This window comes from Hemicordylus capensis, chromosome 4 (assembly GCF_027244095.1).
Source record: "Hemicordylus capensis ecotype Gifberg chromosome 4, rHemCap1.1.pri, whole genome shotgun sequence".
Taxonomy (NCBI): domain Eukaryota; kingdom Metazoa; phylum Chordata; class Lepidosauria; order Squamata; family Cordylidae; genus Hemicordylus; species Hemicordylus capensis.
In genome coordinates, this window is record NC_069660.1 from 33,869,403 (window position 1) to 33,884,735 (window position 15,333).

General features: G+C 47.4%; 1 protein-coding gene across 2 annotated transcripts in view; it reads left to right on the top strand.

Moving 5' to 3' along the window:
• GDAP1L1 (ganglioside induced differentiation associated protein 1 like 1) overlaps positions 1-15,333 on the top strand; it is a 77,760-nt gene that overhangs the window by 46,477 nt on the left and 15,950 nt on the right. For both annotated transcript variants that reach the window (XM_053244661.1, XM_053244662.1), the window contains one exon: positions 2,135-2,308. In XM_053244661.1, coding sequence (XP_053100636.1) covers positions 2,135-2,308 — 174 coding nt within the window. The remainder of the gene's footprint in view (positions 1-2,134; positions 2,309-15,333) is intronic.

The window sequence follows — 15,333 nt, forward strand, 5'->3', positions numbered from 1 at the left end:
TGTAGATTTGAAATCCAGACCTTGAAATCCAGACTGTATTATGAGAAGCCAACTGGAAACTGTTCCGCAGGCAGAAAAGAGTCTTCTGTAGTAAACTACCAGAATATGCTTGCTTAAAAAAAAGTCATTTCTGAAAACATATAAGTGGTTCACTTAAGTGGATAGTACTGGAAGGTTTGCCACCTTGACCTTTTGCCTCTGATGTCTTTGGGACGACATGCCAGGACAAGCTTTCAGCATGTTCCACCTATGAAGAATAGACACTGGGTGATGCTTACAGAATGGCTCCTAGAACATTCCTTTATTTTAAATCAAGACCAGTTCTATGCTAGAAGCATTAAACTATAGAGAATACATAGGCAGCAAGAATGTTTGTGAGTCATGTCAAATTTACTGCCCATTAAGAATTATCTTTTCAACCCGTAAAAACAAATACCTCTATAAAAGATGGCCCAAATATTCTGAAGAAAAACAGTGTTTCCTTGATTCCAGTGCCATCTCCTCTGAGTTTTTAGAAGCAACTGTGATGAAGAGATGGATGCATGCTGTCTCCAGAGTGGAGCAGTTTAGGGGAAATAAAGCCAGCAATGGCAAGATGCTTAAGTTCTGAACAGAAATGAATAAGATGTGAAACAATGCATATCCATATGTGAGAAGCAAGATCTTGCAAGTGATGAGCGTGACTTACTATAGGAATGGAACTCTAGAAGAGGTCTGGGATGAGAGCCAGGGAATGGGCTGTTAAATTTGGATATGGGAGACCCGGATTCAAACTGTTTTTGGAACAAGTATTTAAAATAGCATTCAAATGAGCAATCATGGGTTCTGTAATTAATACAGATGCTTCAAAAGACTGAATTATGGGTTTGTGTACCCATGAAATACCAATTTACTTGCAAACTTTAATGCCCTTCAAAAGACAGATTTCTTTTCCAGGTTTTGTACTCTTGAAAATCAGCTTTATTACAACCCAGATTTGGGTATCAAAAATTAGACATGATCATTTGTTAATCATCCATAATTTTCTTTTAAGGAGTGTAAAATACACAAATGCAGGTGGTGTCTTGAATCCTGAATTTCTGCATTATTTTCCCCAGCACTGATTTAACTCCCTACAGAGCTGTGAGCGCCCTAGGTGACCTTGAGCACCTCACTATTCCTCAGCCTCAGTTTCCTGTATATAAAATGGGGATAATAATTGCTTTCACTGACTCATTATATAGATGAATGAGATAACAATTGTGAAGGATAGGCATACACCAAGAATGCTAAGTCAATAATACATTATACAGTTTCATTTAAGTGTGTTTAGTAATCTTCCTGTGCAACCGGGACAGTTGCACAGGAAGGTTCAAGTAATGTTAAACAAATATTCAGATTCATCCTATAGACCAACCTGTTCCTGGCCACAACCAGTCAATTGAGATAAAAAGCCTTGCACCTTGTTAGGATCAGTGCAGAGCAATGAGGCCATATGCCACAATGTCCCATGCAGAGTCCTGATATTGTTAAATGCTGATTGTGGACAACTGATGCAGAGCATCCAAAAACCCTGTCAATGCATCCCCAAACCCTGAGATTTTCTGAGTTGGGCCTGATGATGTCACTAGATTGCCAACCCTTAACAAATGGGGAAGACAGCAGCTACTGGGTCTAGAATCTGAGGGAAAGAGTTGTGGTATGCAAGGACAAGGCAGTGGAGTTGAATCAGGAATATTGGTGGTTTAATGAAATAGATATTATGTAGAGAGAGGCAAGTGTCGACTGCTTTTCACTGCTTTTGCTGATGGCTGATTGTTAGCCCCACCACTACTTGAATACAAGTCACTAAAGCCCCATTCAGAAGCTGGCCTGGGTCAAGGAATGGATTGACCAAAAACACCACACTGGGGTGCAGTCCAATTGCAAAAGAGGATGGAGTCTAGCAGCAGCCCCCAAAGACCTTTGCCACCGGCCTGAGTGGGGAGAAAGCAAAAAGCTGGAAACACAGGGTCATTTTTGGGAAACTAGCAATCTTATTTAACTTATGTACTATGTTATGAATGCAATATGTAGATTAAAAACAGAGGAAACATAAAAGCATTGTATATAACTCAAGGCTACCTGTGCTGTTGCTTTTCTTGCCACATTTCAGAAAACTTCACCCAGCTGATTCCTGAAGCGGGGAGCCTCCTTCATTCCAGAGTGGTGCAGTACAGAGAGCTCCTGGATTCTTTGCCCATGGATGCTTATACGCACGGATGCATCCTCCACCCAGAGCTCACCACAGACTCCATGATTCCAAAGTATGCTACAGCTGAGATCCGCAGTAAGTGGCCGCTTAAGCGGAGCTACCCAGGACTAGATCCTGTATGGGTGGATTCATTTCAGTGTAGTAAGAGCCATACCCAGCTACACAAAACACTTCAGGAATGCTCAACATGGGAACTGATGGGGATGAACTAGTGAGCTGAAACCAGTAATCACCCGAACCAGGGCTAGGGATGTGCACAAAACCACCTGGCCCGGCTCGGTTGAAGTTTGAACTGAACTTGAACTGCACCAGGCCAGTTTGGGTTGGGCCCCCTTCAAAACCCACCCACCCCCCAGTACAGCTTGGGGAGGGAGTTTCGATGAACATTTTTAACCCCCCCCTTTTATTAACTTAACCCCCCCCGGGGGCTTCTCCAAGGTGGTGGGGGTGGGGTCTACAGAAGTTCCCTTTCCCCCGGCCAGCCTTCCTTCTATTAGAAATCTCCTGGTTCAGGCATCTCCAGCCTTTCTGGGCCTATTCCCTGGCATGGCGGGCATTTTAGAGACTGCTGTGTCTGCACAGTGGGGCCCTGTGTGTGACCCAGCAGGGTCCCACAGTGCAGGGTCCCACTGCGCAGGTGCGGCGGCCTCCGAAATGGTGGCCATGCCAGGGAATAGGCCCGGAAAGGGCCGAAGATGCCCAAACTGGGCGATTTCTAATAGAAGGAAGGCCGGTGGGGGAAAGGGGAACCTCTGCGGACCCCCCCCCACCACCACATTGGAGAACCCCACTCCCCAGAGGGGGTCAGTTTTTTTTAAAAGAAATTTTAAAAAAAGTTCTCCAAACCCCTGAACTGTGTGTGTGTGTGTGTGTGTGTGTGTGTGTGTGTGTGTGTGTGTTTGGTTCATGGTCAAGCCAAACCAGGGGTGGTTCGGCTCAACCTAAAACCTTTGTACCGAACCAGTTCGATGTCGAACTGGTTCGGATTCAAGCCGGTTTGCACACCCCTAACCAGGGCCACTGCCTAATGCCTGTATACCTATAGGCACTATATACTCAAGAAGGAAAGATTTGCCATGCTGAGGGGAAGCTGGGTTATGTAGGGTTGGCTCAGGCTCCAGTCCAACTCCTGGAAATCTGTTGGTTCGAGAGTTCCTGCAGCTGGCAAACCAGACACTTTGGTCTTACAACAGCTGTGGCTGTCATTCCGAATAGGAGAGTGCCCATATCTCAGTGGCAGAGCACAGGGGCTGCCCGGGGTCTTGGAGGGGGAACCTGGCCAGTCAGAGTAAGTCATTCTGAGCTAGATGGACCAAAGGTGTGATTTAGATAGATAGATAGATAGATAGATAGATAGACAGACTTTCTTACAGTCTTTGACCAGGGGTGTGATTTAGCATAAAGCACCTCCTTATCAGTGAGTTTTAGTTCTGAAGTAAATAAATATAACTTAAACTTGCATGTCAAGTTTATATTAAACTTCCACTGCCAAGGACTGGGTGTGTTGTCTTGTCTCAGCACTTGCAATCCCCACAATGCAGACTTGTCAGTTCTGTCACCAATCTTTACGGTGGACATGGACCAGCACAGGAATGCGGTGGGTGGCGTCATCCTCATGGCACCTCTCTCAGGTCTGGTGTACAAGTACAAGAGGACCAGGTAGCAGAGCACTGAGGTAGCAGAACAGACTTTAAACTTTTTAATTGTTTTTATCCCATGACCTTGTTTGAACTTTTTATTCTGTGCAATGGTTTTAATTGGTTTTTTAAAACTCTGTTCTATATTTGTTTTGTTTTATATAGTGTATACCGCCTAGAGATACATGTATCAGGTGGTATATAAATATGATAAATAAATAAAAATAGATTGTACCACTTCAGACTGCAGTGGAGATCAGGGAGGAGAGCTGGCCTTGTGGTAGCAAGCATGAATTGTCCCCTTTGCTAAGTAGGGTCTGCCCTGTTTTGCATTTGAAGGGGAGACTACATGTGAGCACTGTAAGATATTCCCCTTAGGGGATGGGGCCACTCTGGGAAGAGAATTTGCCTGCTTGCATGCAGAAGGTTCCAAGATCCCTCTCTGGCATCTCCAAGATAAGGTTGAGAGAGACTCCTGCCTGCAACCTTGGAGAAGCCCTGCCAGTCTGGGTAGGCAATACTGAGAGAGATGGACCAAGAGTCTGACTCGGTACAAGACAGCTTCCTATCTTCTTAGACTGCAAGTAGGGATCACATGATGAATCTCCTATGTCAAAAACTCCTTGCAAACTGAAAGCTAGAACTGCAGGCAAAGTGCTCAAATAGAACCTTTCTCCCTGCTCTGCTAGTTTTTTATTTACTGGGAGCTTTTTTACTTGGAGGAACATTTAAACATTGAATCTACCACCCATATGAAGTTGTTAGGCCCAGCCCAAACACCCCTAGTGTCTGAGGTGGGGTGAAGGTGCTGTTAGTGGGGGCGTTGTTGCTGCCACTGCTTAGGCTCCTCCTCCTCCTTCCAACCACTGATCTTGTCTCACTCTCCCTGCCTGGTTTACACAGGAAACCTGAGCTGCAGCAGCGACAGTAGTATTGCTGCCATTGCCAGGTCACAATTAGTAAGGTACAGCAAGTAGAGGTGTGAACAAAACCAGATTGCCTGGTTTGGTTCGAGTCCAGACTGGGCCTGCCCTCTGTTGCGGAGGCCTTTTTGGAGTCCACCGCACATGCCCAATGGGTCTCTGCATGGCCTGGGACCCAGCCACGCATAGGCCCATTAAGCATGCGTGGAGGCCTCCAAAATGGCCACCGCAATGGAGGGCAGGCCCAGAACAGGGCGAAGACTGCCCTAACCAGGGGATTTTGACATAAATGGAGGCCAGCGGGGGGGGGGGGAAGCTTCTGGATACACCCCTCCCCGCGGCCAAATCTAAGCCCCTGGACCGGGTGGTAGTAAGTGAAATTATTTTTAAGTTTTTTTAAAAAAAATTAATCACAAACCCACCCAAATGGCTGGGGGTGGTTCGGTCTGATAGCAAATCAAACTGGGAGGGTTCGGTTTGATATCGTACCATCAAACTGAACTCGTTCAATGTCAAATCTGTTCGCACATCTCTAAGAACATAAAAACATAAGAACAGCCCTGCTGGATCAGGCCCAAGGCCCATCTAGTCCAGCATCCTGTTTCGTACAGTGGCCCACCAGATGCCACTGGAACCCACAGGCAGGAGTTGAGGGCGTGCCCTCTCTCCTGCCATTACTGGCAGGAGACCGGCAAGATGCACCAATCCACCAGTGCTGTTGGTCCACCCATAGGAGTGGTACAGTCCACTCTATCACTGCAGTTTTCAACTATCTCATTCCCACCTCATTCCCCTACATGTGTTAACCAGTCCTCGGCCATGAAGAGGAAGACATCATTCCATGACACTGTTTCATATGATAGTTATAAAGATTTTTCAACAGAAATATAAACATGTTTGTAATTCTCCTATTGGAATCAGTGGGACTTGAAGTGCATACATTTTTGCTGGACCACATCTCCTCCCCCCGCCACCACTTTTTTTTTTGTACAAGTGCTGAGGGCCGGGGTGTAGCAAGGTTCCCGGCACCCGGGGGACAGAGTTCAGCTGGGGGGCCTCCATTGCACACACAAAGCACGGTAGTGCCCCAAAGCTCCAAGCCACTCCCCCTGTGTCTGACATCAGACATAAGCGGCAGGGCACCCTAACCCCCACCCCCAAGCCTTCCCCTCCCCGTTTCTTGAACTCACAGTTTGGTGAGCCTTTTGATGCAGGAGGATAACAACCACCGTGGTGAGCAGCAGTGCCGGCTGGACGGTGCGGAGCCGCCAGGGGTTGTCGTCCTCCACCGAGGGCAGTGGTGGATCGGGGCCAGGCAGCCCCTCCTCTGGCAGCTCCTGCATGTTGGTCAGGGGGCAGAGGAGTGGTAAGGATAGGTCTGCTGAGAGGAGGAAGTGCGTTGGGGGGAGGAGAAAGAAAGCCCCAGCATGCTTCTTCCCATCGTGCAGGCGCAAAGTGCCCCATGCCACAGTTGCAGGGCACCAGCGCCCAGCGTGGAAAGAGAGGCAGTGGCAGGGCAGGGCACACCCTGAGCCCTGTGGGCCCCCAGACCCTCCTTGTTCCCCCTTGTTGGGAGTGTGTGTGTGTGTGTGTGTGTGTGTGTGTGTGTGTGTGTGTGTCTCCAGCTGGATATTCTGTCTCAGGCACCAAAATGCCTTGGGCCAGCCCTGCTGTATGTAGATTAGGTTACAGAGACAGGAGGAATTGGCATCCAACTCTGTACTTGACCTACCAGCATTCATGAAACATTGACAATGCCTAATATAACTCTGCCACAAGGACGTCTCTTAAAATGCCATTCTGCTATGGACAGTGACTTTGTCACAATAATACGGCTGGGTCTTGCACTTCAGTTTCTTTGGATGCCTCTGGATTCAACTGCTCCGTTTACCTTACAAATGCAGCCAGGGGTGGCCCCAGGTATTGTAGCACCTAAGGCAAGGCATTGAATGCTGCCTTGCCCCACCCCTGACCCTGCTACGGGCCATCTCCCTTTCAAAACTAACTTTTCCAAACTTTAAAAGTGTCACAGAGGACCAGGATGGGGGGAGGTTGTCAGCAGCCTCCTCTTCTTTCCTCGTGGTTCTAGGAAGGTGTGCAAGAAGTGTGGAGAGAAGTGCTCCTTTCAAAGCTTGTGAGGGTCGGCTCAGTCATGAAAAGCTGCTCTGATAGCGACAGCATCTTGCGTCCTGCTGGCACCCCAATAATCTGCTGCCTGAGGCAACTGCCACCCTTTGCCTCATGAAAGGGCCACCCCAACTGCTTTTCAAAATAACGGTCCTTGAACTTGGCCTAGAATGTGAAAATCAGGCCAGACTAATATCAGGGGTGGTCAAAGATATTTTGCTGCCTGCAGCTAAGGACAACATTCTCCCTCCCATCTATTAAGATAATCTGGGAAGGTTACGGCTACCATCTGCTCATTTGGTGGCTACTCGGGACTGGGCCTTCTCTGTGGCTGCCCCAGGGCTCTGGAATGCACTCCTTTCAGTGGAATTTGAGTGGAATGCACTCAAATCAGAGTTTCTCCATCTTTGGCTGTTTTTTTAAAAAGACGCTTAAGACACCTGTTTTCTCAGGCTTTTAATTAATTTTAATTAGTTTTATGTTATAAAATTGTTTTAATCATTTTATCTTGTTTTATATTTGTTGAATTTTAACTTAGGAACTCCTAGGGATGCACATATTAGGCAGTATGGAAATATGATAGATAGATAGATAGATAGATAGATAGATAGATAGATAGATAGAATGACACCTCCACCTTCTAGGGGTGTGTGGTCAGTATTCTGGGGCCATGCTGCCAAGGCAGCACAATGACATGCCAACTCTGTCCAACTTACAAGCCAGGCAAGGGGATTTCTAGCTCGTTGGGGGTGGGGCGAGGTAAAGGGTCAGTGTTCTCTCTCATTTTTTTCATCTGTGTGCGGGATGAGTTTTGTTCTTGGTGGCAGTATCAAGGCAGTGTGCGCACACATACATTCAGAACCTGAATGGAATCAAAAATTAACGGAGCGGACATCCAAAAACATGTGAGCATGCACACACGCACACGCCTTAGAGGCCACACTGCCCATGGTGGCGAGAGCCTAGCACTTGTCCTCCCCTGTGCCTTTTCTCACACCTGCGCCTGAGGTCTCCTCCTGCCTCATGGAAGGGCCACCCCTGGTTAACATCTTACAAATAAGCATGGCGTTTTTTAGATGGGAATTAGGGATGTGCCCAAACCATGGTTCAAAGTGTGGTTTGAGCACTTTTAAGGAAATTAGAAAGAGAACTTTAAGGAAATGGAGAGCAGGTGCTTACCTGCTTTCTATTGCCCCTTCCAGCTTCCTGCTGGGGCGGTGCAAGTACCCCAAAGCCCCACATGCGATAAGTACGCATATGGTGCCCGCACATGCACATGGATTTTTCAGGGGACACGCACTGCCCCAGCAGGAAGCTGGAAGGGGCGGTGGAGAGCAGGTAATCACCTGCTCCCCATTTTCTTATAGTTTGCTTTCTAGTTTCCTTTAAAATGTTTGGACCATGCTTCAGACCGTGCTTCAGGCACATCCCTAATGGGAATGCTGTTCTCTAGCAAGTTGTCAACCAATCGATGTCCTCAGACTGGGTGACAGCTTGCCTTTTGCTTTCTCTCTCCTGCCTTTCCAGCTCACTGATATACCAGAGCCTTAATCCCAGGACTTGGCTTGGCTTCAGGCTGATGAGTCCTGGGACAAGTCCTTCCCAGGAGGGGAGGGAGAGTGAGGAGGATGAGGAGGAGTGTCAGGCAGCATCTCTCCTTCTTCATCTCCTTGTGTCTGGCTGGCTAGGTGCTCAGACTCAGCTTGACAGACAGGCTCAGCAGCCAGGAAAATGCTGTCACTGAACATCAGCTGAGCCTATCCATCAGGCTGAGGGAGGGGAGGGCTGATCCTGAGCACCTAGCCAGCCAATCACAAGCAGAGGAGGAGGGAGTGATGGGGCCAGACCAGGGGTGTGCTGTGGAGCCCACAAGGCTCCAGAAGTCAGGAAGAATCCATGGGATATAGTTGTGGGGCAAGGGGTGGGGTTGCCTGTTTCAAGTCAGATTCACTTGAGTTGTATTTTGTTGTCTCCAGCAGCAGCAATATTTACTTGTGGGGAAGATCACAATTCTTGGCTGCTACATATTAAAGAAATGGGGGGTGGGGGCCGAGGAGAACAGTTGGGGGGGGGCATCTTCATGTGTCCCAAGGCCCACTCCAACCTCGTCACAACCCTGGCATCTGGGTGACTGGAAGTTTGTCTTGGAACTTGCAAAGGATTTTGAGAGCTGCTTCATTTCTTTGGCCAAGGGTAGGAGTGCTATTTAACATTTCAGTGAGGAAAGGAATGAAAACATTCTCAGCAAAGTGTAAAGGCCCACTCCTGAAGATAGTCAAGATGAAGCTGTTGACTCTTCATAAACTGAGGCACGTATGTTATCCACTAATGCCCTCCCCAACATTCAGGGCCAAACTGGACATGGTGTTACAAATTTCATCATCTAGTTGGGTATCAGCCTACTTTCCAAAGAGAGTAAGACTTATGTGATCTCCGTGTCTGTGTGTATGTGTCTACCTCTAATCCTTTGCGTGTATTGCTCAATATAAAATTTTTATATTATAAATCAAATTCACAGCACATGAGAGGGGCTCCTAGTGCATCTCATACCTGCCAAGATGTCATCAATTCTCCTTTATAACCCATGTGCTGACAGTAGGATACTGAACAAATTAACAGCACATGGAAGAGGTCCTAAGTAAGAGTCACCATGTTAAAAGAGATGTAAAGTAAAGGTAAAGTGTGCCGTCAAGTCAATGTCGACTCCTGGTGACCACAGAGCCCTGTGGTAGTCTTTGGTAGAATACAGGAGGGGTTTACCATTGCCATCTCCTGCGCAGTGTGAGATGATGCCTTTCAGCATCTTCCTATATCGCTGTTGCCCGATATAGGTGTTTCGCATAGTCTGGGAAACATTCCAGGTGGGATTCGAACCAGCAACCTCTGGCTTGTTAGTCAAGTCATTTCCCCACTGCACCATTAGGTGGCTAAAGTAGATGTAGAACTACTATATTTACCTGAATCTAAGATGAGTTTTCCCCCTAGTTCTTGCCTGTTTAATATCAGGGGCGGGGTAGTTTTAGATTCAGAGTCCTCTTTCTTTTGGGTAAATATAGGTATAACTTGTATTTAACCTCTATCTTTTAAGGCGCCGCCTTACGTTCACAGTCGCCTTCTGTTTGGGTAAATATGGTACTTGTTTTCTTAGCAACTGTGGAGGGAATTGTTACAGAGACAGAGGGTGTTTAACCCTTTAATTCTATGCTATTTTCCCTCCAAAAATTACCCCCAAATAGCTGTTTGCCCCCAAAGATACCATGTGGCAAATGGCACCTTCAGGTAGGTGAGTGATATTAAGTGGGGAAACGGTGCAGGATTAAAGGGTTAAACACCCTCTAGTCCTTCTAATCCCTCCTTCCCTAGTGCGATTTTTTAAAGGGGGTGGGTGGGGAGGGGAACAAAATAATTGTGTACTTCACATCTAGATCCTTTCATTCACTGGATGTACTGTATATACAACCCAAATGACTCTGGGTGGTTTATATCCCAGATATAAACCGTTCGGACCTTAATTATTTTGTCTCCTGAATCAACCGGGAATTTAAAGGCACAGGTGGTACCCCTAGGTTGTGACCTATCCATCAATCTGTTCTAAATGTGGAAGCACATGTGCCCTTAATATGTTTTTAAAATAGCAAAGAGCAATATATTACTTACCCTGTAACGCAGGGTTTCTCAACGTGTGGGTCCCCAGATGTTATTGGACTTCAACTCCCATAATCCCCAGCCCCAGTGGCCTTTGGTTGGGAATTATGGGAGTTGAAGTCCAATTACATCTGGGGACCCACACGTTGAGAAACCCTGCTGTAACGAGACAGTCCTCTTTTCTACCTGCCCTGCCCTGATCAGCTGGGGGCTTGATATCATGTTCAAGACTTGGGTGCACAAAGGTGTAGTTGAGGTATGTTGACCGGTCTGCACGCATTTACTGAACCTGTAGAGCAGGGGTTCTGAGCCTTGAGTTCCCAGAGGTTGTTGGACTACAACCTCAAATGGCTAAGGGCATTCTGACTCAGAGTAGCATTGTTGTCCAACAACATCTGGGGACCCCAGGCTCAGAACCTCTACTCCAGAGTTCCCCTTTGCATATGAAATTATTATTATTACTGTTATTATTATTACATTTACATCCCGCTCTTCCTCCAAGGAGCCCAGAGTGGTGTACTACATACTTTAGTTTCTCTTTCACAACAACCCTGTGAAGTAGGCTAGGCTGAGAGAGAAGTGACTGGCCCAGAGTCACCCAGCTAGTTTCATGGCTGAATGGGGATTTGAACTCGGGTCTCCCCGGTCCTAGTCCAGCACTCTAACCACTAGACCACACTGGCTCAATAGAGAACAAACATACGTCCCGGTGCCTCTGTATATCCTTGCCAAATTTTTCTATTCCATTGTGGATGAGTATATTAATAATAACCTTCTTAAAGAAGTCCTCATTATTTACTACCACCTTGCATCAGATTCTGGACAGCTTTTGTGGGTGGAACGGTTTTTCGCTAGTGACTTTGCACCAACGGAGGACACCTTTTGAAATGATCATTTGCAGCCTCTCAATGAAAACCATGGCACTGTGTGGCATGGGGTTGTTGATACCTCTGGCCGAGTGCCATGCCAGGTCTGTACTGGCATCGCTTACGCAAAGATCGCTGAAGTTTAAGGGCTGCCAAACCCAGTTGGGCAGAACTGGAGGGAGAGAGACAGATGGTTCATGCACTATCAGTTCAGCTAAGGTTCAGGTAATTGATGTTCATTCCCCAACACATTACTCTGCCTTCCCTTTTATCTTTCCCTTCCTCACTCTCATCTACCAAGTGTCTCAGTTAAACAGATCTATCGTCTGCTGCGCTGGTGTGCCACTTGATGAAGTATACACACGGACCTTATTTTCCAATGCGCCCATGTCCGTGTTTGTGTGCAGGACTGAATTCCATTATGCAGCATATGGACATGCCCTAGTCAGACAGTACATTGTATGTGTACACAGGTGTTTCTACACATGTACACATTTTTGTGTGAATGACAGTACATGCATGCATTTAAAAAGTGAACCTGGGCACAAGCCCCCTGAAATGCAAGGTGGAGATAGGAAATGAACAGCTGTACATGCATTGAACATAACGTATGAATGACCGGAAAGCTGGGTTGGCAGCATGAAAAACTGCTCATAGGTACAAAAGGTAAAATAGGCTGAATGAGCACAGTGATAATAGAACTGCCGCTTGTATATGCTCAGAAGCCCTCAAGGGTCTATTTATTGTACCATCCCATACATACATCTCTAGGCAGTAAACAAACAGTGAAAAGTAAAGTAAAGTTGCGCCGTCAAGTTGGTGTCAACTCATGGCGCCCACAGAGCCCTGTGGTTTTCTTTGGGAGAGTACAGGAGGGGTTTCCCATTGCCTCCTCCCACGCAGTCTGAGATGATGCCTTTCAGCATCTCCCCATATCGCTGCTGCCCAACATAGGTGTTTCCCATATTCTGGGAAACATATCAGCGGGGATTTGAACCAACATCCTCTTGCTTCCTAGGCAAGTGAAAACAACAATAAATTAAAATTAAACAGTTAAAAACAGGGCAAACAGTTATATACAGCCAAACACCTGAGTAAAGAAGTGCATTTTCAAAGCCCTCTTAAAGGCTGAAAAAAGAAATAATATCGCCTATTTCGGTGGGGAGTATATTCCAGAGTTCAGGAGTGACCATTGAAGATGCTCAACTCTGAGTGGCTGCTAGCCGAACTGGCAGCAACTATAGATGGACCTCTCCAGATAATCTCAATAATTGGTGGAATTTGTATAGAAGAAGGTGTTCTCTTTCTTAGCTATCCAGGACCCAAGGCCTTTCGGGCTTTATAGGTAATTACCAGCACTTTATATTTTGCCCCAAAATGCGCATGAACTGGTTCGGCACCTCCGTAGGGAAGTGCTGAACCAGCTCGGGTGGCCACAGCCAACTCAGTTTGGCGGTCACCTTACCTGCTCCGCTGCCACCCCGCCACTTTTCTGGGTGTGGCGCTCGCTCTACCAAAGGCCACACAAGGTTGCGCTGCTATTCCCTGCCGCCTGCATGTGGGGAGGGGCACAAGGAGAAGCTAGTGCCCCCACCACCCTGCTGTACATTGCTGCCACTCCTCCTTAACTTGCCAGGGCATGTGGTTCATTTTCCTTGCCCTGAATTACTCCTCCTACCCTCACTCGAGCTAGGAACACCCCTGCCACCCCTGGCTGGCTTGGTGACATCGTTTGAAAGTGCTTGCATGTTTGTGCCGCTGCCTTTGCCACATGGCCTGAGAATGCTGAGCACTTGTCCGTGTGTGTGTGTGTGTGTGTGTGTGTGTGTGTGTGATGTTGTCCTTCACTCCAGGCAGAAAAATATCTTGGGTCTCCTCCCTGGGGAGGAGAGCTGGTCTTGTGGTAGCAAGCATGGATTGTCTCCTTTGCTAAGCAGGGTCCACCTTGGTTTGCATTTGGAAGGGAGTCTATGTGTGAGCACTGTAAAATATTCCCCTTAGGAGATTAAGCCATAGATCCGTGGCAGAGCAACTGCATACTTGCATGCAGAAGGTCCCAGGTGCACTCCCTAGCATCTCCTCCAGGTAGGGCTGCCTGCAACCTTGGAGCATAGGATCATAGGAAGCTGCCATATACTGAGTCAGACCATAGGTCCATCTATCTCCGTATTGTCTACACAGACTGGCAGTGGCTTCTCCAAGGTTGCAGACAGGAATCTCTCTCAGCCCTATCTTAGAGATGCCAGGGAAGGAACTTGGAACCTAAATGCTCTCCCCAGAGCGGCTTCATCCTCTAAGGAGAATATCTTACAGTGCTCACAGATCAAGTCTCCCATTCAAATGCAATCAGGGTGGACCCTGCTTAGCTAAGGGGACATGTCATGCTTGCTACCACAAGACCAGCTCTCCTCTGGAGAAGTCACCACCTGTCAAAGTAGACAAAAATGAGCTAGATGGACCAATGGTCCAGTTAGGTATAAGGCAGCTTCCTATTGTTGTAAGATGCTGTGAGCATTTGGTGGGAGGAAATCGCAAAAAGGGTTGATGCAGCCTCCATTTCTACTAATCCTTTATCTCATATTCTGATGGCCCCTCATGGGAAATCTGGAGGGACTTAATTGTATTATGGACCATTGAACGTGAACGTTCAAGTCAGCAGATTATTGGAGCAAGGGTGTTGCACTGCCATGTGAGACTGAGGAGGGACAAAATGGACAAAATTCTGACCCTAACTGGAGATGCAAAGATTCAGCAGAACCAGAGAACCAGTTTAGGTTTGGTCCTGTAGTCAGGGTGTGCCTTTCATGAGGCAAGGTGAGGCAGTCACCTCAAGTGGCAGACTACTGGGGCACAAGGAGGGTGGCAAGACAAGAGACCCACTGCCATCACCATTGGAACAGCGGTTTGAGACTGATCTGACCCTTGCAAGCTTTGCAAGGAGTGTCTTTCCGCAAACCTTGGAAGAGGAGGTTGCTGGCAACCTTCCCTCATCCCTGCCCTCATGCACTTCCAAATCTCACAAGGGTTGGTTTTGAAAGAGGGCTGGCCTTCACCATGGCATGGGGCAAGGCAGCATTTTGTGCCTTCCTTCAGATAGGGATGTGCAAACTGGTTCAGGTCCAAACCAGTCTGAAATAGAACCGGTTCGGTTTGATGGCTCAATATTGAGCCAACCCCCCTGACCTGTTTGGGGGTTCTAAGTTATTATTATTATTTAATTAACTTAACCCCTCTGGGGTTGCTGCCATGGCTGGGGTGTGTGTGTGTGTCTCTGGAAGCTCCCTCTCCCCCACCGGCCTCCATTACAGCCCCAAATCATGCAGTTTGGGTGGTCTTCAGGCTCTAATGGAGGCCAGCAGGGAGGGGGTCTCCGGAGACCCTCCCGCGGCCATGGCAGCGTCCCCTAGAGGGGGTAAGTTAATTTTACATTTTTTAAAATTTCACTCCCCTGAACCAAACCAAACCGCGGCGGGGGTGGTGGTGTTTGAGGGGGTTCAAAACTGAACTGCTTGGTCCGATTCAGATTTGAACCGAACCAGGCCAACTGGTTTTATGCACACCCCTAGCTTAAGGTGATGCAACACCCTGAGCTACCCATGCCCTATAGCTACAAGGGAAGTCTTTTGCATTGCTTCCTATTCTAATTCTGAATTATGAAAGGATGTGGTATGATACAGAAGTACCCATTGCAGTCATGGCTGAGCATTCATTTGCTTAGCTAGCAGGTGTGACAATTTGCAAGGTAGAATTTGCCATTAATAAAACATTAGCTCTGCAATGTCTTATTTTGTATGCAGAAGGCAGAAGGAAAGGTGGTAGTGAGCTGAGCCCAGCTTAGGGTATTGATCTGTTGTGGGTTCAGAAGTTGCAGCCAGGCAGCCAGCCGGAAATGCAGTCGGAAG